The sequence below is a fragment of the Hemicordylus capensis genome, chromosome 3 (genome assembly GCF_027244095.1).
Source record: "Hemicordylus capensis ecotype Gifberg chromosome 3, rHemCap1.1.pri, whole genome shotgun sequence".
Classification (NCBI taxonomy): domain Eukaryota; kingdom Metazoa; phylum Chordata; class Lepidosauria; order Squamata; family Cordylidae; genus Hemicordylus; species Hemicordylus capensis.
Window position 1 is genome coordinate 217,716,630 of NC_069659.1, and position 25,212 is coordinate 217,741,841.

The 25,212-nt window shown below is 42.0% G+C and overlaps 1 protein-coding gene across 3 annotated transcripts in view; it reads left to right on the plus strand.

Moving 5' to 3' along the window:
* The window catches only part of NRG3 (neuregulin 3), a 1,024,900-nt gene that overhangs the window by 985,724 nt on the left and 13,964 nt on the right, over positions 1-25,212 (plus strand). For 2 of the 3 annotated variants that reach the window (XM_053306234.1, XM_053306236.1), the window contains one exon: positions 22,496-22,666. In XM_053306234.1, coding sequence (XP_053162209.1) covers positions 22,496-22,666 — 171 coding nt within the window. The remainder of the gene's footprint in view (positions 1-22,495; positions 22,667-25,212) is intronic. The other variant, XM_053306235.1, reaches the window with a different exon arrangement.

Here is a 25,212-nt window from a genome sequence, read left to right on the forward strand (position 1 = left end):
GATGTGATGCCAACTTCCAAACTTTCTCCATGTTTCTTCAAACAACTAGCACTCAGTATGAAAAATGACTGCTTTGCATATTCACCTGAGAGTGAAGCAGACTAGAAGCAGCTGTGCATCCCTAAAGTGGCTGTTTAGTAGTAGCAGTGCAATGCTTCAAGGCCAAAAGCAAAGCCACATCTTAACAAAGAGGACCCATTCTCCCTCCCTCTCCCTCCCCCCCCCCACCCCCCGCTCTCACACACACACCACAGACTGGTCTTGTGGCAGTAAGCATGAATTGTCCTCTTTGCTAATCAGGGTCCACCCTGGTTTGCATTTGACTGGGACATTTGAGCACTGTAAGATATTCCCCTTAGGGGATGGAGCTGCTCTGGGAAGAACAGAAGGTTTTACATTCACTACCTGGCATCGCCAAGATAGGGCTGAGAGAGACTCCTTCCTTTAACCTTGGAGAAGCAGCTGCCAGTCTGGGTAGACAATACTGAGCTAGATGGACCAATGATCTGACTCAGTATAAGGCAGCTTCCTATGTTCCATGTTTGTCACTTGATGATTTACAGTATCAAGGGAAGACTTGCAAGTATGAATGAGTCATCACAGCTCCAACACATCAGGGAAAAATTATTATTATTTCTCTCTTGTTTACACAGTCAGACAGGTGTTATTGACTGGTTTGTTTTATCCAGACATCGAGTCCTTCCCAAGTACCTGGGATGCCAGAATTTCATTGTCAATTGTTATTATTATTATTTTGTTGTTTACACAGTCAGACAGGTGTTATTGACTGGTTTGTTTTATCCAGACATCGAGTCCTTCCCAAGGACCTGGGATGGCTGAATTTTATCATCAATACTGTTGGTTATTATAGATATTATCGTCGCAGAATATAGGCTGTTCCCAGTAAAGCTGCTTTTTGTAATTGGCTGATGGTGATTTCTGTGGCCCCTATGGTGTTGATGTGCTCTTCAAGGTCTTTTGGGACTGCACCCAGGGTGCCAATTACCAATGGGATTATTTTGGTCTTTTTCTGCCACAGCCTTTCAATTTCAATTTGTAGATCTTTGTATTTGGTGATTTTTACTATTTCTTTTTCTTCTATTCTGCTATCCCCTGGTATTGCTATGTCGATTATTTTGACTTGTTTTTCTTTCTTCTCGACTACAGTTATATCTGGTGTATTGTGTGGCAGATGTTTGTCTGTTTGTAGTCGTAAGTCCCATAATATTTTTACATCTTCATTTTCTTCATCTTTTTCAATGTTATGGTACCACCAATTTTTGGCTACAGGTAGGTAGCTTGTATTTTTTGCAGATGTTCCAGTGTATCATCCCTGCTACCTTGTCATGCCTTTGTTTGTAGTCAGTCTGTGCGATCTTTTTACAGCAGCTGATTAGGTGGTCCACTGTTTCATCTGCTTCTTTACAAAGGCGGCACTTGCTGTTTGTTGTGGATTTTTCGACTTTTGCTCTTATTGCATTTGTTCTTAGTGCCTGTTCTTGCGCAGCCAGTATTAAAACCTCTGTTTCTTTCTTCAAGTTGCCATTCCTAAGCCATTGCCAGGTCTTGGTGATGTCTGATTTTCTACTTATATTGTGCAAATATTGACCTTGCAGGGGCATATTTTTCCATTTTTTCGCTCGGTTCTTGATTTGTTCTTTCTTGTAGGCCTGCTTTGTTTCATTGGTGTTGAATAGTTTCGCGTTATTGACCATTTGAAGTGCATCTTCTTCACTGTCCTTGATATATTCTTCAAGGCCTATTTTCTGCTCCTCTACTGTTTGATGGACTTGCAGCATTCCTCTTCCACCTGAGCTGCGAGGGAGGTATAGCCTATCAACATCACTGCGGGGGTGGTCACTGCATGATTGATGGTCATGATTTTCCTGGTCTTACGACCCAACATCTCTAGCTCAGCCTGGGTCCAGTCTATTATTCCTGCAGTGTATCTGATAACAGGCATAGCCCAGGTGTTTATGGCTTGTATGGTGTTCCCACCATTGACTTTGGACTTGAGGATTTTTCTAACTCTCCTGATGTATTCACTTCCAATTTTTCTTTTAACTTCAGTGTGTGCGATGTTATCAGCCTGGAGAATCCCCAAGTATTTGTAATGTTCTTTCTCTTCCAGTTTCTTGATCTTGCTTCCATTGGGCAGTTCTATTCCTTCTGTTTTTCTTATTTTCCCTCTGTTCATTATTAATGCAGCACACTTGTCTAGTCCAAACTCCATTGCTATATCGCTACTGAATATACGGACCGTGTTTAGCAGTGATTCGATTTCTGACTGGGACTTTCCATACAACTTCAGATCGCCCATGTACAGCAGATGGTTGATTTTACTTGATGTTTTAGATGTTTGATATCCAAGGCCTGTTTTGTTTAGTATTTGTGAAAGTGGGGTCATGGCGATTACAAACAACAGAGGGGATAGTGAGTCCCCTTGGAAAATGCCTCTTCTAATGCTAGCCTGTCCAAGTGTCTCGCCATTGATTGTTAACTGTGTACTCCACATGCTCATTGCTTTTTTTTTATAAATATCTGAATGTTTTTGCTGACACCAGTTGTTTCTAAACATTTTAGTATCCATGTGTGAGGCAATGAATCGAAGGCTTTCTTGTAGTCAATCCATGCAACACTTAGATTTGTTTTTCTTCTCTTGCCGTTTTCTAAAATCATTTTGTCAATCAGCAGGTGGTCTTTTGTGCCTCTGGTGTTCGGGCAATTTCCTTTCTGTTCAACTGGAAGCTGTTTGTTAGTTAATAAGTGTTGCATCACTTCATCTGCTATTATTCCAGTTGATAATTTGAACATGGTTGGCAGGCAGGTTATCGGTCTATAATTACTTGGAACTGCACCTTTTGCTGGGTCTTTCATTATGAGATGAGTTTTCCCAGTTGTTAGCCATTGTTCAACATCACCGCCTTGCAAAATGTGATTGAACTGTTTTGATAGTTGTTTATGAAGGCTTGTTAGGTGTTTAAGCCAAAAGCCATGCAGTTCATTGTCGCCTGGCGCATTCCAATTTTTAATTTTCTTTGCTCTTTCACTTATTAATTCTGGTGTTAGTATTAGATCTTGCATTTGTTGGTTACATTTTTGACCTCTTTCATCCAGCCTGCTTTTTTATTATAATCTATTGGGTTGTCCCATAATTTCTGCCAGAATTGCACTGTTTCTTCTTTATTTGGTGTTTCTAAGTTTCTTGCAGTTTCTCCTTCTATGCTTTGGTAGAAACGTCTCTGATTCGACTGGAATTGGAGATTCTGCCTGTGTTGTGTAATTCTGGCTTCATATCTGCTAATCTTCTTTGACACTGCTGTTATTTGCTGCTTTATTATTTCCAGGACTTCTCTAATTTTCCTTGAATCTAGGTGGTATTTTTGGATCAGATACTGTTTGGTGTTTTCATTCTTCAGCTTCTTGTCTTTCATATCTTTCAATTTACTAGCATCTGATCTAAGCCTGGAGATTTTATTTTCTAATTGAATCTTCCATTTAGGTGATGTATTGCTTTCTTTTTTTACAGGTCCACTGATCTTATATCCGAGCTCTTGTGTTGTTATTGTTGCTGCACTGTACATTAGTTGGTTTGTTTCTTGCAAATTATTGGTTGTTATTTCTGCAAGTGCAGCATTGACATCTTTTAATGCCCGAGCAAGTTGTTTTTTGGAAACTGTTTTTAGAGCTGGAAGTCGAACTCTGCTGGTTGTTTGGTTCATGTGCTCAGCTATTTTTTGCTTTAATTCTTGTTGCTTTTCTGTTAAATGGCATTTGGGTTTTTGAGGTGGAGGCAAAGGGGCGGTTGCCTGGTTTTGATTTTGAAACAGTTCAGCAACAGTGTTATCCTCGATTTGCGACACCTCCTCCACCTGCGCCTGAGCAACTTCTTCAATTGGTGGTAATTCTTCTTCCATATCTTGAGCCTGTGTTGCTCTTTCCAGTTCTTCCAGCTCAACTCCTGTCAATACTTTATTTCTTATTATGAATCTTCTCTGGTCTGCTAGCCTTTGTTCTGTTATTTTTTTATCTGGATGCTTCTCTTTCCTAATTTGGTACATTCTTTTAAAATAACCTCTTCTAGTTGGACTAGACATGTAATAGCAGATCATTATTTCCTTGTTGGCATTTTTCGTATATTTTTTTCGGTTAAGCAACGTTTCTTCCAGTAACTTTGCTGTCTTCAGCCCTGGTTGCTCAACTGAAGATCCTGAGTCCTGTTGCCCACTTGCCACCAGATTTCCAGGGACTCCAGCACCTGGCGCGGTCCTTGTTGACCCAGGCGACGACCGATCCGGTATAGATTTATTAAAGTTACGTCTCACCATATTGTTGATGGGAGAGGCACTCTTTGTCTGGCTCCTCTGGTGAGACCTGTCCAGTATGGTTGGACCTCTGGCATAGCTCTCACCTTCGTCAGAGCACGCAAGCCCCACAACCATGCCAAGTTAGTGCCTCACTGGGGGTTATTATTATTATTTCTTGTTTACGCCAATTACCACTGGGATTATTTTGGTCTTTTTCTGCCACAGCCTTTCAATTTCAATTTGTAGATCTTTGTATTTGGTGATTTTTACTATTTCTTTTTCTTCTATTCTGCTATCCCCTGGTATTGCTTATGTCGATTATTTTAACTCTTTTTTCTTTCTTCTCGACTACAGTTATATCTGGTGTATTGTGTGGCAGATGTTTGTCTGTTTGTAGTCGGAAGTCCCATAATATTTTTACATCTTCATTTTCTACCACTTTTTCAATTTTATGGTCCCACCCATTTTTGGCTTTTACTATTATTATTATTATTATTATTAATTTGATTTCTATACCACCCTTCCAAAAATGGCTCAGGGCAGTTTACACAGAGAAATAATAAATAAATAAGATGGATCCCTGTCCCCTAAGGGCTCACAATCTAAAAAGAAACACAATATAGACACTAGCAACAGTCACTGGAGGTACTGAGCTGGTAATGGACAGGGCCAGTTACTCTCCCCCTGCTAAATAAAGAGAATCACCATGTTAAAAGGTGCCTCTTTGCCAAGTTAGCAGGGGTCATGTCACCTCAATCACAATATTTGCCATTGGGATTAATTCACACATTCAGCCCTTAGTCATCAAGAATAACCAAGTATTGAAAAATTAAACTATATAAAAACATGAGTGAACCTTGCCTGGGGAGACAATAAGACTATTCACATGACACGAACCGCCTGGGGTAACAGGCAGCTCGTGTCAATTTGAAGTGCCAGGAGTCCTCAGCTCCCGGCTGCTCCAGAATGTTTTGGCCCCACTTTTAACCCAGCATTTAGCCAAGGTTAAATGAACCCATGGTTCATTTAAGCTCAGCAGGTGATTGAGTTAAAAGCCACCCTGCCCAGCAGGGGAAGGAGTCGATGCAGAATGGGGAGGTCCTCCAGCTGCCAGCTCCTGCCATTTTTTGTTAAACTCTGTAGCTGATCTTTGATCTTAAATGAAGGTGGTGGTTGTTGCTTGTGTGGGTGTTCAGCCTTGCAGAGGGGAGGGTGGCTGCCAGAGGTGGTGTGCATGCGCTCATTGTTTTATTTGGAGTGCCATTGCTCAGTGATAATGTGGGGAACACAGATAGTGTTGCCATTTATTCATCATTTGGTATGAATTGCCTACATTTCAGGACTTCTTCCTCTAGCAAACAGAAGCTTAACTGTAGATTAAAGTGTGTCCACTTTGATGATGTTATTGGCATAGTGAGCTGTTCCATATAAAACACACAATCCCTGTGGATTTCGCATGAATGGTGAATTCTGAGATCCACCAAGGATGTCTTTTGAATGATAACATTTGTGTGCCAAGTTCAAGTGATAAGGGTAAAAAGAGAGGTATTCTTGTTGGCTGCCATGCCCTCATTTGGACAGATAAGAGGTTCCCCACAGTCTGAATTGATGATTTAGTTTCCAGGACAGTGTTGTTAGTGGAAAATGTGACTGTACTGCTCTCCCAATTTCTTTCCCATTAGTGACTGATCTATCTTTAACTGTTTCCCTACTTTTATTATTTTTATATATTTTATACCCCGCTCTTCCTCCAAGAAGCCCAGAGCGGTGTACTACATACTTAAGTTTCTTCTCACAACAACCCTGTGAAGTAGGTTAGGCTGAGAGAGAAGTGACTGGCCCAGAGTCACCCACCAAGTATCATGGCTGAACAGGGATTTGAAGTTGGGTCTCCCCAGTCCTAGTCCAGCACTCTAAACACTACACCACTTTGGCCACTCCATGCTCGGGGGATGTTCATAATTACTCTTTAGACCCCATTTATACTTTGAGAGGTGAGTCAACACATTTCTGAAGGCTTGGAGGGAGTCGCTATTCCAAGGCTATTTTATCTGGCTCTCCATCTGGCAGACCAGGCTTTGCCATTGCACGGTGCAAGACAAGACAATCCTACAATACTAATTCTGCATTACAGCTCCATGGTACAAAGTAAAAAAAATTCCTGAGAAAATGATTAAAATAGAGCACTAGAGTTCCACAAAAAGGACTTCAGTCTAGGGAGCACTTAAAACATGTTGCTGCTGTGTCGCCATCTTGGGTTCCTCAGGTTTGAATAAGGTTGAAACCTGAGCATTTTTTTTTTGAAGTGTTGAGAGCTACCTGATAAGGCTTGCCTTTGGAGGTCAAGGTCAAGTGATTAGGAAATTTCAGCAGATCTGATGCAATTTTGAATTGTTGTGGTGTGTGTGAGAGAGAGAGAAAGAGAGAGAGAGAGAGAGAGTTATCAAACACTAGTAGGTGAGGCCCGTCATTGACTGGACAAAGTCATTTTACGTAGATTACACTTTGAGAAAAGTATATGTGATAGAATTTTTAATTGCTGTGTGTACACAAGGGAAGTAAAAGAATGATTGGCAATTGATAGGATTTGAACTTCAAACATTATGCTTTTTATTGAATACTTTTCATATCTGACAAAATTGAATCATAGTAAATTTGAATCTGAAAAAATCTTCTGCTTCTCTTGGGCATGATATAATTTTGGAATTATTGTTCTGATTATTGAGTGTTAAAAAATCTGTTGAGAACAATAACAGTTAAAATGTGGCACTTATATTCAGAATTTATTCTGAAAATAATATATATTCAGATGCAAAAAGTAGTTCATTCACCTAATTTAAGTGGCAGGATTGTTCATGCAAAATTTCATATCTGTAGATAACTAGGAAATATGATATTCAGAATTTCTTCTTAAAAATACAAAAACAAAATTACATTTTCACTGATCATATTCCTGATTAAAAGTAGTGCATTCAGCTAATTTCAGTGGCAGGATTGTGTATGCAAAATTTGGTATCTGTAGGTTATTGGGAAGTATGACTTTATTCCCCACAAACCAACCAACCAACCAACTTGTCAAAATACATAATTTAAGAGAGCACTTTCTTCTTCATGAACCCTGCCATCTATTGAGATAATTGGGGGAGGTCCAGTTGCAATTGCCACCAGCTTGTTTACTGGCGACCCAAAATCAGGCCTTCTCTAGTGTTGCCCCGGGACTCTGGAACACACTCCCAAATGAAATCAGAATCTCCCCATCTCTGGTTGTTTTTAAACAACTTTTAAAACCACGCCTGTTATATCAGGCTTTTAGTTTATGATGTTTTAAAGTTTTAAAATTTTATTTATGGTAATTTTAATCTGTTTAAGATGTGCTTCCTGGAGATTGATGGGCTTCACTTGATTTATAGAGGATTGCTTTTGTAATTTTATAATTTACTATTTAATATATCAGGCTATTGTTTTTCAGAACAGGCAATAGACTTTCAAATGTCAGTGATTTATAAGGCTAGCATTGATTTTATGCATCATGCAACTGCTTCATAAGTTACTTTATACAACCAGATTACAAGCACTGTAGAGGTGATAGATAGATTAGTCATCTGTCTGATTTTTTACTTAGGTTCCAACTCTAGGTCAGGACTGCACAACTTTGGCCCTCCAGCTGTTGTTGGACTACAGCTCCCATTGTCCTTGATGATTGGCCACTGTGACTGAGGATGATGGGAGTTCTAGCTCAATAAAAGCTGGAGAGCCAAAATTGTGCAGCTCTGCTTGAAGATGCATCTATAGTGGAATGTGAAACAAATTTCGAGATGGGATAAAATATCTGTTGGAAATCTGAAAGAATGTTAAAAGAATGGCTGAAATGACCAACATGATGCGCAGCATTCTGGCATCATGAAAATCAGAAAATTTTCTGCTAGGGCAGCTGGAAATGCATAATCCCCATGCTGCTAAAAATGTGCAGTTGTATAAGCAATGCTGCCTCATTTAATCCCATTGTGGCAAATGGGAATAACTGCAGTAGCACTGCTTGAGCAACCACTCATTCTGAACAGTGGTAGGGCTGTCTGAGCATCTGCAACAGCTTTTGGCATGGAGCATTCTGGCACTGAAATGCCATTGTCAGCCATTGTAAATAAAAAATACCAACATGTATTAGATGTGAGGGAAGGGGTGTGTGTATATATAAAATATTTAGAGTTCGAACCGAACTTGAACCGAACTGCCAAGTCGATGAGCCTGTTCATTAGAACCAGCCTGCGGTTTGGTTCATGCCTAAAACTGGGTCAAACCTGTTCAATCCAGGTCTTGTGTTTGCAAAGGGGAATCGGGTAAGGATTCCCCTTTACAAGCATCAGGGAAACACTACGATGTTGAAAAAGAGTGGGTGGGGGCAGGCGGGAAGTTACCTTATGCACCACTGTCATGGTGCAGCTCCTCAGCGGCAGCAGTCCAGTGGCAGCTTCCTTAGGCCCCACCAATGCTCTCCCCATCAGCGCGGGCCAGCAGGAGCCCGGTTTTGGACTCTGCAAAGCACAGAAGTCACTCTAACGGCCTCCGCGCTTGCACTGAGGCCCAAACCGGGCCCCCACTGACCCGCACTGATAGGGGGAGCTCTGGCAGGGCCTAGGGAAGCCATCTCTGGTCCACCGCCACCAAGAAGCCATGCCATGACAGCACCATGTAAGGTAACCTCCAGTCATAGTACATTCATTCATTCTTTCATTCATCCATTCAGTTTATATACTGCCCTTCCTAAAGTGGCTGAGGTCGGTTAACATTAAAATAAAATAAAAACATATTGAAACAATTAAAATCAGAAAACATTTAAACCAGATTAAGATTAAAATTAAAACTTGATATCATTAAAAGCCAGGCTAAAAAGATGGGACTTTAAGGTTTTCCTAAGAGCCTCCAAGAAAGATAATTCTCTCATATTCACAGGGAGCATGTTCCACAACCCAGGGATGACAACTTAAGAACATAAGAACAGGCCTGCTGGATCAGGCCCAAGGCCCATCTAGTCCAGCATCCTGTTTCGCACAGTGGCCCATTAGATGCCACTGGAAGCCTCAGACAGGAGTTGAGGGCGTGCCCTCTCTCCTGCCATTACTCCCCCGCAACTAGTACTCAGGGGCACCCCGCCCCCGAGGCTGGAGGTGGCCCACAGCCCTCCGACTAGTAGCCATTGATAGACCTCTCCTCCATGAAGTCATCCAAAACCCTCTTAAAGCCTTCCAGGTTGTCGGCTGTCACCACATCCTGTGGCCGAGAGTTCCACAAGTGGATCACGCGTTGTGTGAAAAAGTACTTCCGTTTGTTGGTCCTAGACCTCCTGGCAATCAATTTCATGGAGTGACCCCTGGTTCTAGTGTTGTGTGAGAGGGAAAAGAATCTCTCTCTCTCCACTTTCTCCACACCATGCATGATTTTATAGACCTCTATCACGTCTCCCCACAGTCGTCTTTTTTCTAAACTAAAAAGCCCCAGGTGTTGTAGTCTTGCCTCATAAGAAAGGTGCTCTAGGCCCCTGATCATCTTGGTTGCCCTCTTCTGTACCTTCTCCAGTTCAACAATGTCCTTTTTTAAGATGTGGTGACCAGAATTGTACGCAGTACTCCAAGTGTGGTCGCACCATAGTTTTGTATAAGGGGATTATAATGTTAGCCGTTTTATTTTCAATCCCCTTTCTAATGATCCCTAGCATGGAATTTGCCTTTTTCACAGCTGCCGCACATTGAGTCGACACTTTCAACGAGCTGTCAACCACAACCCCAAGATCCCTTTCCTGGTCTGTCACCGACAGCTCGGATCCCATCAGCATATACTTGAAGTTGGGGTTTTTCGTCCCAATGTGCATCACTTTACACTTGCTAACATTGAACCGCATTTGCCATTTTGTCGCCCACTCCCCCTGTTTGGAGAGATCCTTTTGATGCTGCTCACAATCCGTTTTGGATTTCGCTACCCAGAAGAGTTTGGTATCATCTGAAAATTTGGCCACATCGCTGCTTACCCCTGCTTCTAGATCATTTATGAATAAATTAAAAAGAACCAGTCCCAGTACAGATCCCTGGGGGACCCCACTTCTTACTTCCCTCCATTGTGAAAACTCTCCATTTATACCTACCCTCTGCTTCCTGTCTTTCAACCAGTTAGCAATCCACACATGTACTTGTCCCTTTATTCCATGACAGCTAAGTTTCCTCAGGAGTCTTTGATGAGGAACTTTGTCAAAAGCTTTTTGGAAGTCCAGGTAGACTATGTCAACTGGATCACCCTTATCCACATACTTGTTGACACTCTCAAAGAAGTCCAAAAGGTTGGTGAGGCAAGATTTACCTTTGCGGAAGCCATGCTGGCTGACTCCCAGCAGGGCCTGTTCTTCTAGGTGCTTTACAATTTTATCCTTGAGGATGCTTTCCATCAATTTGCCTGGAACGGACATTAGGCTAACCGGCCTGTAATTTCCCGGATCGCCCCTGGATCCCTTTTTGAAAATTGGTGTTACATTTGCTACTCTCCAGTCCTCTGGTACAGAGCCCGATTTCAGGGATAAGTTAAATATTTTAGCAAGGAGGTCGGCAATTTCACATTTGAGTTCTTTGAGGACTCTTGGATGGATGCCATCCGGCCCTGGTGATTTGTTAGCTTTCAGTTTTTCCAGACAGTTTAGAACATTATCCCTTGTCACTTCTATCAGACTCAGCTCTCTAGCCTCCATCCCTAAAAAGCCTGGTTCAGGAACAGGTATATGCTCAGTATCCTCTGCCGTGAAGACAGACGCAAAGAACTCATTCAGCTTCTCTGCAACCTCCATATCCTCCTTAATAATCCCTTTCACTCCCTCATTGTCTAATGGCCCAACCGCCTCCCTGGCAGGTTTCCTGCTTCTGATGTACTTAAAGAAGTTTTTGTTATTCCCCTTGATACTTTTGGCTAAATGTTCCTCAAACTCTCTTTTTGCCTCCCTTATTGTCACCTTGCATTTCTTTTGCCAGAGTTTGTGTTCCTTTCTGTTCTCTTCGTTTGGACAGGCCTTCCAATTTTGGAAGGAAGTCTTCTTCCCTTTTATGGCTTCCTTGACGGTACCTGTTAGCCATGCTGGCATCCTCCTGGACTTAGTGGTACCTTTCCTCCTTTTGGGTATACAATCTAACTGGGCTTCTAGTATTGTGGTTTTGAGTAAACTCTATGCACTCTGGAGCGAAGTGACTCTCCTGATTTCCCCCCTCAGCTTTCTTTTCACCATACTCCTCATTTTGGAGAAGTTTCCTCTTTTGAAATTTAAAATGTCTGTGTTAGACATCCTTGGTGATTTGCTCCGTGCATGTATGCTGAATTTGATGGCACTGTGGTCACTGTTCCCTAAAGGGTCGATGACACTGACATCACGCATCCAAGGTTGCCTTCTCTCTGGTCGTTTCCATGACCAACTGTTCGAAGGCACAGTCATTTAGCGTATCTAAAAATTTGACCTCTTTGTCCTGACTTGAATGTGAATTTACCCAGTCTATGTGTGGGTAGTTGAAATCACTCATAATTACAGCCCTGCCTCTCCTTGACGCCTCCCTGATTTCCTCCTGCATCTCCCAGTCACTGTCGGCATTTTGATCCGGAGGGCAATAGCATGTCCCCAGTAATACGATTCCTTTCCGGCCTTGTATAGTCACCCACAGGGTTTCTGTGGAGGACTCCAGTCCACTTTGGTTTACTAGCTTGTTAGATTCTATCCCTTCTCTAACATACAGTGCTACCCCTCCTCCAAGGCGCCCCTCCCTGTCGTTCCTATAGAGTTTATACCCAGGGATAACAGTGTCCCACCGGTTCTCACTGTTCCACCATGTTTCTGTTATGCCCACTATGTCTATTTCTGCGTTAGCAACCAAGCACTCCAGCTCACCCATCTTGGCTCGGAGGCTTCTGGCTTTGGCATACAAGCACCTATACACTGAATCTCTCCCCTGATGTATGCTATTCTTTTGACTCTTTTACCTGCTGGCACAGCCTCCTGTCTGCTCTTTATGCAGTTCTGCTCCATCCCCATCTGTTTTATTTAAATTCTTTGCAGCCTCACACTTTAAAGGATGGCTTTTGCCAAACGGGATACTGCCCAGCTCCCATCAGCTGTTCCCCAGGTGTTATTTTAAAAGCTGCTCTGCAACCTTTTTGATTTTAAGCGCCAGCAGTCTGGTTCCATCTTGGTTCAAGTGCAGCCCGTCCCTTTTGTACAGGCCTTGCTTGCACCAAAATGTGTCCCAGTGCCTAACAAATCTAAACCCCTCTCCTGGCACCAACGTCTCATCCACGCATTGAAACCCCTCAGCTCTGCCTGTCTCACTGTACTTGCGCGTGGAACAGGTAGCATTTCTGAGAATGCTACCTTGGGGGTCCTGGATTTCAAAATGCTACCTATCAGCCTAAATTTGGCTTCCAGGACCTCCCGACTGCATTTCCCCACATTGTTGGTGCCGACGTGCACCATGACAGCTGTCTCCTCCCCAGCACTGCCTAGGAGCCTGTCTAGATGCTGCGTAATGTCCGCAACCTTCGCACCAGGCAGGCAAGTCACCGTGTGGTCAACACGTGGGTCACAAACCCATCTCTCTATCCCCCTAATGATCGAATCACCCACTACAAGGAGGACCCCACCCCCCAGAGGAGTATCCCCTGTGCGAGAGGATATGGGCTCATCATCCACGGAAGGGGTCCCTTCTAAAGGAGCATTTCCCTCTTCCTCAGACCAATGTCCTCCTCGCCCAAGACCTTTATTCTCCCTGAGAGCAGAGGAGCTACCAGCCCTGGCGTGGGATGCCTCTATCACATCCCTGAAGGTCTCATCCACATGCCTCTCTGTCTCCCTGAGCTTCTCCAGATCCGCCACCTTGGTCTCGAGGGAACGGACTTGTTCCCTGAGAGCCAGGAGCTCCTTGCACCGAGCACACACCCATGACTTCTGCCCATGGGGCAAATAGTTGAACATGTGGCACTCTGTGCAATACGCTGGGAAGTGCCCCTTACCTTGCTGACCTTCTATCTTCATACTGTTTTAGTTGGCTCTTTACAGTATTTCGGGAGCTTATTGTCCGTTTATTAGATAGTTTATTAGGATAGGTCTCAGCTGTAATGGTCAGCTATTTAACTGTCCAAACAGCCTTTCCCAAGAATAGGAGGGATACGAGGGAGGGATATGTACTTACGTTCTCTTCTCCACCAGGCTCCTTGTGATCCTTGTGATCGCAGGGGCTTGTTCCAGGCTCCCCCGCACACTTCCCGCTATACTGAGAAGGCCCAAACCCAGGTCGCCACCAGATGAACTGCTGGCACCTGAAGATGTGTTCCTCTTGATGATCTTAATGAGCAGTGGGGATCTTGTAAAGAAAGGCATTCTCTCAGGTAACCTGAACCTAAGCCATTCAGGGCTTTAAAGGTAATAACCAGCACTTTGTACTTTGCCTGGAATCATATCAGCAGCCAGCGCAACCTGTTTTCAGGTAATTCTCCTCAAGACATAGGTGGAGTTGTTGAATCAATCGCAGCTGATAAAATGCGCTCCTGGCCACAGTCCCAACCTGAGGCACTAGGGTGAGATCTGGGTCCAAGAGCACTTCTAAGCTATGAACCTGTTCTTTCTGGGAGTGTGTAATCTCATCTAGAACAGAACATTCTATCCCATCTTGCAGATTACGACCCTCAGCAATGAGCACCTCCATTGTGCTTGGATTTAGCTACAGTTTATTATCCCTCATCCAATGTAGACTTCATGTTTGCCAGATTTCATAACTGTATGCCCATCCATTCAAAAAATATATAAAAGGGGAGAAGGGACTTGGGGTTACCCCCTTTCATGAAGGCAAAGGGCAGATTCCTTCAAATGAGGTTGAAATGATAGTCCAAGGAGGGTCTTCAGTTTCAGAAGTTATTGTAAAGTTCTATCTTAAAAGAAGCCAGATTTCACCATTTTAAACATAAAATTCAAAAATCAGAGGATTGACCAATTCTCTTCAAATGCACTACAGGGGCCCTGACTGGCTTCCACACATCTGTGGCAAGTTTCAAGGCTCCAGAACCAACTGGTGAGTTTTTTGCTTATTTTGTTTCCGATTTCCCCATTGACCACTAGGGGGGAATCTGAATTCAAGTCAGAATTCGGATTTGAATTCCGAATCCTATCCAATATCCAATATTGCCAGAGCCCATAGAATCCAAATCTGATATTTTCAAATTTGGATCATCCAAATCTGAATCTGAATCTTCGGAATGTACTTTGCTCCATCTCCTAATTTACAGACTCTCTAGAAAAAATACCATGACACCATGTCAGCAATCCTTAAATATAAATTCTTTGTTCCAGTGGTTTGCTTGAATTGCTTCTGCTATGTTCAGATAGTATGATTTTTTTAAACACACACACACACACACACACACACACACACACACACACACACACACTTTTTTTTAATTAGCTCTTGGGAAGAATAGCAGTTTGCCCCCCAGAGGAAATTAAGCATGCTGGAATTCCATTGAAATCATCTGAACTTAAGCATTTAACTACATGCTTTCAGTCTCTTTTGTTTCAGTGGTTATTAAGGAAGCTTTGCTTCCTTTGGATTGCACCCAGTGAGGCTTAATAGAGAGAATCTTTGGCACATTTAAGCCCGATTAAAACCAGTGGGGTTTAATCACATAGTTAAACACTTAATTTCAGTGAGGGATGTGTGAAACCAGATTTTTCTACTTGGTCTCCATATGCTCTTGTATATACTTTTTTCTGAACAACTTCTCTGTATATGGAGTTCTTGAACTTTTTTCCTTGAAAAAATAGATGAGTAAACTGATGTGCAGTATTAGAACATAAGAACAGCCCTTCTGGATCAGGCCCGAGGCCCATCTAGTCCAGCATCCTGTTTCACACAGTGGCCCACCAGATGCCGTTGGAAGCCTACAGGCAGGAGTTGAGGGCATGCCTTCTCTCTTGCTGTTACTCCCCTGCAACTGGTACTAAGAGGCATCCTGCCTTTGAGGCTGGAAGTGGCCTATAGCCCTCTGACTAGTAGCCGTTGATAGACATCTCCTCCATGAAGTTATCCAAACCCCTCTTAAAGCCATTCAGGTTGTTGGCTATCACCATATCTTGTGGCAGAGAATTCCACAAGTTGATAATGCGTTGTGTGAAAAAGTACTTCCGTTTGTTGGTCCTAAACTGTTAAGTCAGTGTTGACTTTTAGCAACCACATAGATAGATTCTCTTTGGGATAATCTGTCTTCAATTTGGCCTTTAAGGTCTCTCAGTGGTGCATTCATTGCTGTCGTAACCGGGTCCATCCACCTTGCTGCTGGTCATCCTCTTCTTCTCTTTCCTTCAAAAGAAGGGTATTTAAGAGAACGTCTTCTTTGCTATGAGCCACACTGCCCATTGAGATCATCTGGAGAGGTTCATCTGCAGTTGCCACCGGCTCGTCTGTGGCTACTCAGGGACAGGCCTTCTCCATTGCTGCCTCGAGGCTTTGGAACACACTTCCTGCTGAAATAAGAGCCTCACCATCTCTTACAACTTTTAAAAGGGCAGTCAAGGTCAAGATGCTTTTGTTCACCCAGGCTTTTAATTAGATACTGTTTTAATTTTGTTTTAATTGTGTTTTAATAGTTTTAACTTTTAAATTTTAATTGTTGAAATGTTTTAATCTTTTTATTGGTTGTTTTTATTCTCTTGTAAATTGCCCAGAGGACTTGCATTTTGGGCGGTATAAAAATATGTTAAATAAATAAATAAATAAACTTTCCCCAGCATTATGGACTTCTCAAGGGAGCTGGATCTTCACATAATGTGACCCAAGTATGATAGTTAGTCATTTGTGCCTTGAGTGAAAATTCTAGATTGATTTGTTTGATGATCCATTTGTTTGTTTTCCTGGCTGTCCTTGGTATCCTCAAAAGTCTTCTCCAGCACCAAAGTTCTTTCTTGCTTCTTCAAAGTCCAGCTTTCGCATACATAGAGTGTCACGGGAAAAACCATGGTCTGAACCATTTCCCTAACTTATTAACCACCCCCAATTCATCCCTCCCTGTCCTTTCTTAGAGTTTATACCAGGAATAAGATTGGCCCACTGGTTCTCACTGTTCCACCATGTTTCCTTTTGTTTAAAAGATAGACGTACACAGACAAACAAGTAGTGTAGAAGGGGGAAATAATGCAAATGAAGTGAAGGAAGTGAAAGCTACAGGAAATAATGTATATTCCCATTTCAGAATTAGTTTCAGAGCTTGTGCTACTTTTGTCAAGCCAAATTCTTATGTTTCAGAGATAGTGAAATTTGGGAGCGATGGAATCCAGACAGAGCAAATGCATGGAACAACAAGGAACAGAACCAAAGACATTCACTCATTCCTACTCTGTCAGAACTATATTGTTCTTAGTGAGATGTGTGTTCTAATGAGCACTGAAATGCACATTCTCACCCATAACTAACCCAAGAAGTCACAATTTGACATGCACATTTAGATATACATAATGAGGCTGTTCACACACACAGCCAAGAGTAGGCTAAGGCAGCCAAGCTCGCTCTTGCCTGCATGTATGAAGCTGCAGCTCCGCAGCAGCAAACCCACCTGCACAGCCGCCCTCTTAAATGAGGTTAAGGGAGCTCTCGCTCCCTTAACCCCATTTCCCTGCTCATGTGCAGAGCAGGCTGGTTTTAGGTGCTGCTGCTGGGATGCCTATAATGCACCATGCGCTCGGGCAGTGCATTATGGGAATTCTGAGGGATGGGAAGACTCATCCCGTCCCCTGACCCTCTAGGCTGCTGGAGGCTGCTGGCAATCATCTGGGTGGGCGATCTGCCTGCCCAGGGAGAAATGAGGGATCGTCTATGGGGAAGGTAAGTTTGAGCAGCCTTCCCCCCTCCCTCCACCAAGCCCTTCTCACTGATCCTGAAGAAGGGCTCAATGTGCATTCAGCTTTTCCCTCTAACCCCCATCACTTCTCCTTATCCTGTCCAAGAGCTTATGCAGCCAGCTGCCATTTATTTTCCTCCACCACCAATGGAAAATTGTTAGATATAATTGGGCATATGGAATGTTTGGGATAATCATCCACATGAGAAGAACAACAATACCCAGTTTGAAAATCAAATGTGGTAGATTATATAGCAGCCCTAATTTCATTGGAACTTATGTATGCCTATCTCTCTCTGAACTGTATGCTTTACAACAATCGAGCACAGTACTAGGTGCTGTTGTCCTACTGTTTTGAGTGAGACCTAGGTGTGCCTAGCTGTGCTTTGAATCATAGTTATCAGTGTCTGCAGTTATAATTCTGCAAGAAAAAATATTTTCGCTTACTTAGGCCACATGTTCCATCTCTAATGGATTGACTTCCAAACATTCTCCTCTGTGAATGTATATTCTCCTCTGTATATTCATATTCTCTGATTATTCAAATATCTGCTGAATATTCACAAAATATTTTATATCTGTTTTAATACTCATAGCTTGAATACTTGATATTTAACAGTTGATGTTTGACACTGGCTCAGCAAGATTGTTGCTGAGCAGTCAAATGCATGTGGAGGGAGAGGGGGAGTGATTTTTGCTGATTTCCTCTCCTTCTAAAAGTGCAGTGGCTGCTAGGAATATGTTCCTGAGGGTTGCACAGGTCTCAATGATATTTTCCTGGCACCGTTAAAGGGAGGAGAGAAGGGGGAACAAAAATTACTACTAATGATCTTGTGGAGCTCCAAAGCAGCCTCTTGCACGGACACAGCTCTTGTTCTACACTTCTGATGCTGAAAAACATATGAGTCACTATATTGTAGTTGACATGTGATGGTATTTAGCATTTTTCAGTATTTAATTACTGACATGCCGTGGTACTTGACAGTGTTTGATGTCTGTATTTAATGGCTGGTGTGCAATAGTATTTTCTTAGTTTGACAGTTGACAGTTTATCAGATTTCATTTATATGCTTATCAAAGCGATCAAGAGATGTCAACAAGTCTAATTCTGAATTTGATTGTAAAAATTTACATTCAAAATATGAACCTGAAATTTCACATTCAAAAATTTAGTGGTAAAATTGTCAATTTCCACTAATTTTGATTGTGAGCAATGTCTTGGTAATGGTTTCAGAGGTCACAAAATAAAGTAGTTGTGATCTGATCTTATTCTTAGTGTCCCACACAAGTGTAATGAATGTCAATGTGATGTGGGTCTGTGAATACCTCCTGGAGCAAGTGTATAATGTGCACTTTGTTCTCTTCCTAGGAAAATACAACAGAAGCAAGGTGTTAGAACATTTGCTTGCTTCTCTCCCAGATAACTGCATTTCATGTCTGCCACCTGAAAAGCACTCTGGGACCTGTTTCACTGGTTCGGATTCTATTTTGCACAGCTGTAATGAAGTTATCCACCAACAAAAGCTGAATGCTGGAGGTTCTAATGCCTTTCTAGGGATCTTTCCAGCCAGATTAAAACTTCTGCTTCTCATGCAGCATCCTGGATAAATAACCAGCAGCATCTGCAGGTGTGTGGATCTTGCTCAGATATCCACGTCACGTTCTGAGATGCTTAGTTGCCGAAGACAATAAATTACCTTTTGATTCGATCTCAAATTTTATCGCTTAAATAGTGTTCCCTCCTGTTAAAGCTCTCCAGGCTTCAGTAAACAAAAGGTGCTTCTGAAAGTGCTCATCCATAATGAGATGGATAATCAGTTTTGTTTAGTAACAAACCAAAAAGGAGAGCAAGATGGTTCCCAAAGTTATTGTAAATTCAATGTGGCGCGTTTTCCGCTTTCTTGAACACGTTTGTCTCCGCTGGGAGCCAGGCATGTGCGATGAGAAGAGAATGTGCCCCTTGCTGAGCATGACTTTCTTTTTACTCAGTTACTTGGCTGAAAGAAAACATCCACACAGAACTAATTCTTTGAGGATCTAATATTGTTATGAGATGATTGACCAGAGTCTTGGTAGATGGATTGGTCCCACAGAACAAGAAAGACAGAGCAAAGTGGATATTTCTTGCAAATGAATAGTTCCCCAAGGTTGTGCCTCTATATGTTGAGCATCAATAAGAATATAAGAATTGCTTTGCTGGATCAGGCCAAAGGTCCTTCTAGGCCGGCACCCTGACTCCAATAGATTCCCATGAAAGCTCATATGTAAGGTATACTGGAAATAGTCATTCTTTATTATTTGTTTTTAGGATTAGGGATCTTGTGAGTTTTCCAAAACAATACTCATGAGCAAAATCAAAGTAAAGAAAAGCCCTGATTGCAGTGAGCAAAGTAAGCACAGCTTTGCTCATACCAATGCTGCAAATCACTACTTCCCCTTCATCTGTCCCAAATCCCCCCAGAAAATTGTTTGGGGCAGAGCAAAGCAGCAGTGGCTATAGGTGCTCCCGACCCTGGCAGATCACCTTTTCCCATAGGAGACTGGACTGAGACAACATCCCAGCATTCCAAAATGATAATGCTCTGTGCATCATTTGTGCTGAAAAGAAGGATCTGTTCAACTGGAATGCATACAAATCCTTGACCCTGTTTAGGGTGAACAGTGGGATGGTCTTGCAGCCTTACATAAGATTTTGAAACCTGAGCTGCACTGCATCTGCATATAGAAATTTCATTCCTGGTTATCATAGCTAAGGATAGCTTTTGACAGACCTACCCTCAGTTATGGTTTCCTAATCCCTTTTGATTGATTGATTGATTGATTGATTGATTGATTGATTGAGAACTGTCAAGTCAGTGTCAACTCTTCGTGACCACATAGATAGATTCTCTCCAGGATGATCTGTCTTCAACTTGGCCTTTAAGGTGTCTCAGTGATGCATTTATTGCTGTGGTAATCGAGTCCAACCACCTTGCTGCTGGCCGTCCTCTTCTTCTCTTTCCTTCAACTTTTCCCACCATTATGGACTTCTCAAGGGAGCTGGGTTTTCGCATAATGTGTCTGAAGTGTGATGGTTTGAGCCTGGTCATTTGTGCCTCGAGTGAAAACTCTGGATTGATTTGTTGTATGATCCATTTGTTTGTTTTCCTGGCTGTCCATAGTGACCGTGCTCTTGTAGAATTTTCACCAAGTTGATATCTTGGCAGTCACAAAAATTGTGGCTTTTTATAAAATAACATTTTATAATTTTAAAGAATGCAGTTATTTTAATGGATTTTATGCATTCTAAAGAATGTGTAGTTAAGTGTGTATTTCACAATGTATTATACTGCTTGGAAAAGGAATATGTAAAAGTACTTGGGGGGAAATACATGTTTAAATACACATTTAAATGTGGATTTTTTTCTGACAGAAAAAAATCTGGAGATTTTGAGCAGAAGAGAGCAGAATGAAAATCAGTGGGAAATGGGCAAATTCAGATGCGATCCATCAATACCTATTTTGCCTGACCTGCGTAACATCCTGGCCCTACCCATTTCTGGAATTCATGAGCTTGTGCTACTTTTGTCAAGCCAAATTCTTGTGCTTATCTTGTAATAATATAAGAAATACAAGATAATATTTAAATTTTGTTATAGTAATAATAACACAACACTAAAATATTTCATTGTAAAGTTTGCAGTAATGTGAAACTTCCTCCCCCATAACCAGCAAATGTGAGTTTACTGGATAAACCATTAAGTGGTTTACATCACTTAATACAAGAGATGTTGCCTGCTTTTGTCTCCTTTTCACACTTAACCTGCTCATCCCTCCAAGAGCTTACATACATGGTTCCCAAGTGGTCTCCTAGCCAGTCGGAGCCAAGCCTGCTTAGCTTCAGCATAACTATGTCAACCTAACTATATTTTCTCTGGAAAGCCTTTTGAAATGACCATTTTTCTTTGTTGAATCATGAATAATACAGACTCTGAAAGCCTCCCTTTCTGTTCCAAGTTTTATTTCCGTTAAATGGAAGGGTGATGATGTAGCTAGCTCCCAAGGGTCAAGGACAACTGCTAATTTATGGAAAGCCATGTGCCAAGGCAAAACAAATCAGGGCTCTTTTTGAACATTGTCTGGGCATTAGCAGTGATCGAATGATGTATTTTTTGCATGCTGGGCTCTTAAATGGTTGAAAGCAGCTCATGCTGTTGTGGAGCGCCATCTGGCATAACTGGCCATGGCAGTTATGCAGGGCTCACAGCAATTATGTAGGGCTTTAGATCAGGGACATTAAAATTATCATCTGCTATGGGGATCCATTTTATATATGTGGTGAAACCACCCACAGATATTTGAACTCTTTAAGACTCCAGAAGCAGTCCTAGAAACTGTGGGTAAGTAGACATGCATATCACACATGTTCAGAATGTGTTCTTGCATATACAGGATTATCTTGCATCGGTTAAAAAGAATAATAACTGGGGATATGCGGATTACATTCATCCATGAACTTTTTTCCTAGTCTTTCTATGATTTTTTTCCCAATCTAAATTCTTTTTCTATCCCACTTTTCTTTTTCTTAATTTTCTTTTGAAATTTTGTGTATATTTCGCCTGTTCCTACTACTAAAACCACTGATTTTCCTCAGATGAGACTTGGTGGCAATAATAGTAGCAGCAGCAACAACAGTGTGCCACAATTTAGCACTTATATTTAATACCTGAAGCGTAAGGCAAACCTATTAGCTAATCATAATCAATGGCCACAATCCAGTAGAGAGTTACTATATGTGCATTTGTCCTAAGGAAATCCCCAGGCTTTAGTACACATCATTGTGTATTGGATTATGACTAATCTATCTATCTATCTATCTATCTATCTATCTATCTATCTATCTATTTAAATGTGGGTTTTAATAGATACTGATTATCTGGATATGAGTATCTTGGTAATTCAGAGTGAACGGAGGGAAAGCATCCTAAAATTGAAGACCATTTCTATAGAATTAATCACTGCTTATCTCTAGATATCTTTCTGTTTATCTCCAGAAAGGGCCAGAAAAGTAAGCATAGAACAATGACTGTGAAATGTGACATTCTAATTCCATAAATCATTGAATTGACATCATAAACAGAAAGAACAGTCACTGCATTCCATAGATGATGTAATCCTTCCCTTGTGTGTTTCAGTAATGATGATTATGATTATTAATATAGTAGTGATCCATGGTGCATGGTACTTTACAAAAAGTGAGATGATCGTGATGGGAGCTCTGATGGTGTATGTTATGCTCTCATTCCCAGAAGTCTCTCTTCATGCTGCAGCTCAGGTCAACGGACTGGGATGCTTCACAGGAATGCCTTTCGGAGGACTCCTCCCTTACCTCGGGGCAGGTTCAATGGAATTACAGGACCAGCATACCAACAGCTAGAAGAGTCAAGGATCACAGATCAGGACACAATACCTTGTCAAGGGTACGTAAGAAAAACAACAGAAAGAAGCAAATGATTTATTAAATTCAAAATGAAATCATGGAGCAGGAAAAGGTGAGCAGATGGCCTTATTATAACCAATAAGACAGGCCTGCTCCATCGAGGGACTGTATGCCTATGTGCTGTGTGCCTAATTCCTCTCCCTGATCTGGCAGCTGAGCCCACATCACCAGAAGAGAGCTGGTCTTCTGGTGATAGGAAGCATGACTTGTCCCCTTAGCTAAGCAGGGCCTGCCCTGGTTGCATATGAATGGGGGACTTGATGTGTGAGTACTGTAAGATATTCCCCTCTGGGAAGAGCAGAAGGTTTTACATTCCCTCCCTGAAATCTACAAGACAGGGCTGAGAGAGATTCCTGCCTGCAACCTTGGAGAAGCCACTGCCAGTCTGTGTAGATAATACTGAGCTAGATGGACCAGTGCTCTGACTCAGTATATGGTAGCTTCCTGTGTTCCTATGTGACATCTATCGCCTTCATGCATTCAGGAGTGGCATCAGAGGTTGGCCACGGCTGGCCTCCAGGGCTGTTGTGAGGGTAAACATGACCATGTACACCACTCTGAGATCCTAGGAGGAAGAGCAGAAAATAAATGTAAAAATAAATAAATTAAAATAAAATGTTGAGGGTTGCTGGTGCTGGGAGGAGGTATCAGTTCTGTAAGTTTCTTGCACCATCACCTTATTCAACGGCTAGGGATGTGCACGGAACTGCAGCAGGGAGGCTCAAAGCTGGCGGGGGTCTCCCTTTAAGTGTGGGGGAGGGTGCACTTACCCCTCCCACTGCTTTTCTCCCACTGGTGTCTGCGTCTCTTAATGCCCATCGGGGTGGCAGCGTACTTCCCTGCTGCCCCGTTGCCCTCATCTTCTGGATATGACTGGAAGTTGCCAAGTGCCCGTGCGTGCTGGCACGGGCATGCACACGTCACCCAAAATGGTATAAGTTCCTCTTTAGTTGAATTATACAACCGAATGATTGCTTTTTTTTACATCAGCTCTAGTAGCTATGAATCCAGCACCCTCAAAGGTTATTAAATACACTTCGTATACCTGGTTTGATCGGGAATGTTTGGAGGCTAAGAAAAAACTTACCCAGTGCCTTAAATTGTATGACACAGGTACTACTAACGTAGCACCATCAACTATAATAACTCTTAAAAACCAATATAAGACTCTGGTAAGAAAAAAGAAATTACAGGCTAAAAGAGCTGAATGGGATGAACTTATTGCTGCCTCCAAACTTAAAAACCAAACTCAATTTTGGCGTCTAATTACAGCGTAGGGTACCCTCTTCACCTATATCTGTGATACCAGCTTATATCAAAAAGAGGGACCCGATATTGCAATAGTAGATTCTTATCCTAGTCAATTGCCAAATTGGGACCCAGTTACTGTTTCAGAAATCTAAGCACTAGTTAAAAACTGTAAGAAGGGAAAGGCCCCAAGACTTGATTGTATTATAACTGAATTTGTTAGTAATAACCTTGATTGGTGGGCTCCCCTCCTTGCTTCCCTTTTTACTTAAATAGATGCTTCGGATATAATTCTGGAGGACTGGTGTGTCTCAATAATAGTACCACTTTACAAGAAAGGATTAAGGGAGGATCCAAATAATTACCGACCGATTAGTCTTCTTAGCGTTGTCAGCAAGTTACTGTATATGTCAGGTATCTTTTGAGGAAACTCCAGGATTGGTTGGATGATCAGTGTATCCTAATGGCTGAGCAAGCGGGATTTCGAGAAGGCTTCTCTACAACTCATCAAGTATTTACATTGCAATTTGAGGCTGAAAAATATTCCTTTAGACCTAAATCGTCCCTGTTTACTGCTTTTATAGACTTCAAGGCAGCGTTCGATTCCATATCTCGGGACAAACTCTGGCTGAAGTTAAAGGAATCATCTCTAGACTGCTGTTTACTTTTACTAATTTACAATTTCCATCGTAATACCCGTCTCAGAGTACAATGCTCTAGAAAAGGGCAGCTCTCATCTGAGATTCCTACCTATAAAGGAGTTCAGCAAGGATGCATCCTTGCCCCAGTCTTGTTTGATTTTTACATAAACTCAATAGTTTTGCATTTTAATGATTTGGATTTGCACCCCACCAAACTTGTTGGCAGACATGTTTCATTATTGTTCTATGCAGATGATATTGCCCTTTTATCTCAAACCAGGATAGGTCTCAGTTGTGCTTTGACCTCCTTAGGTAAGTAGACTGAGAAGGAGGCTTTAGAGATCAATTATTCTAAGACCAAGATAATGGTGTTTTCAAAGCACCTCAAAAGCTTTAAATGGACAATAAATGGGCATAGTATTGAACAGGTTAAGGTTTTTAAGTATTTGGGGGTAGTATTCCACTAAACTAGAACACTTAAAGCCCATCTTGATTATATTTCCCAAGGTGCTCAACAGACGGCAAATATGATTAAGTCCTTCTATTATTCTAGGGGTGCCTTTTTCGTACCAGCGGCTATAAAATTGTTGAAGGCCAAGATATATCCCCAAATTCTTTATGGGGCGCAGATCAGTCC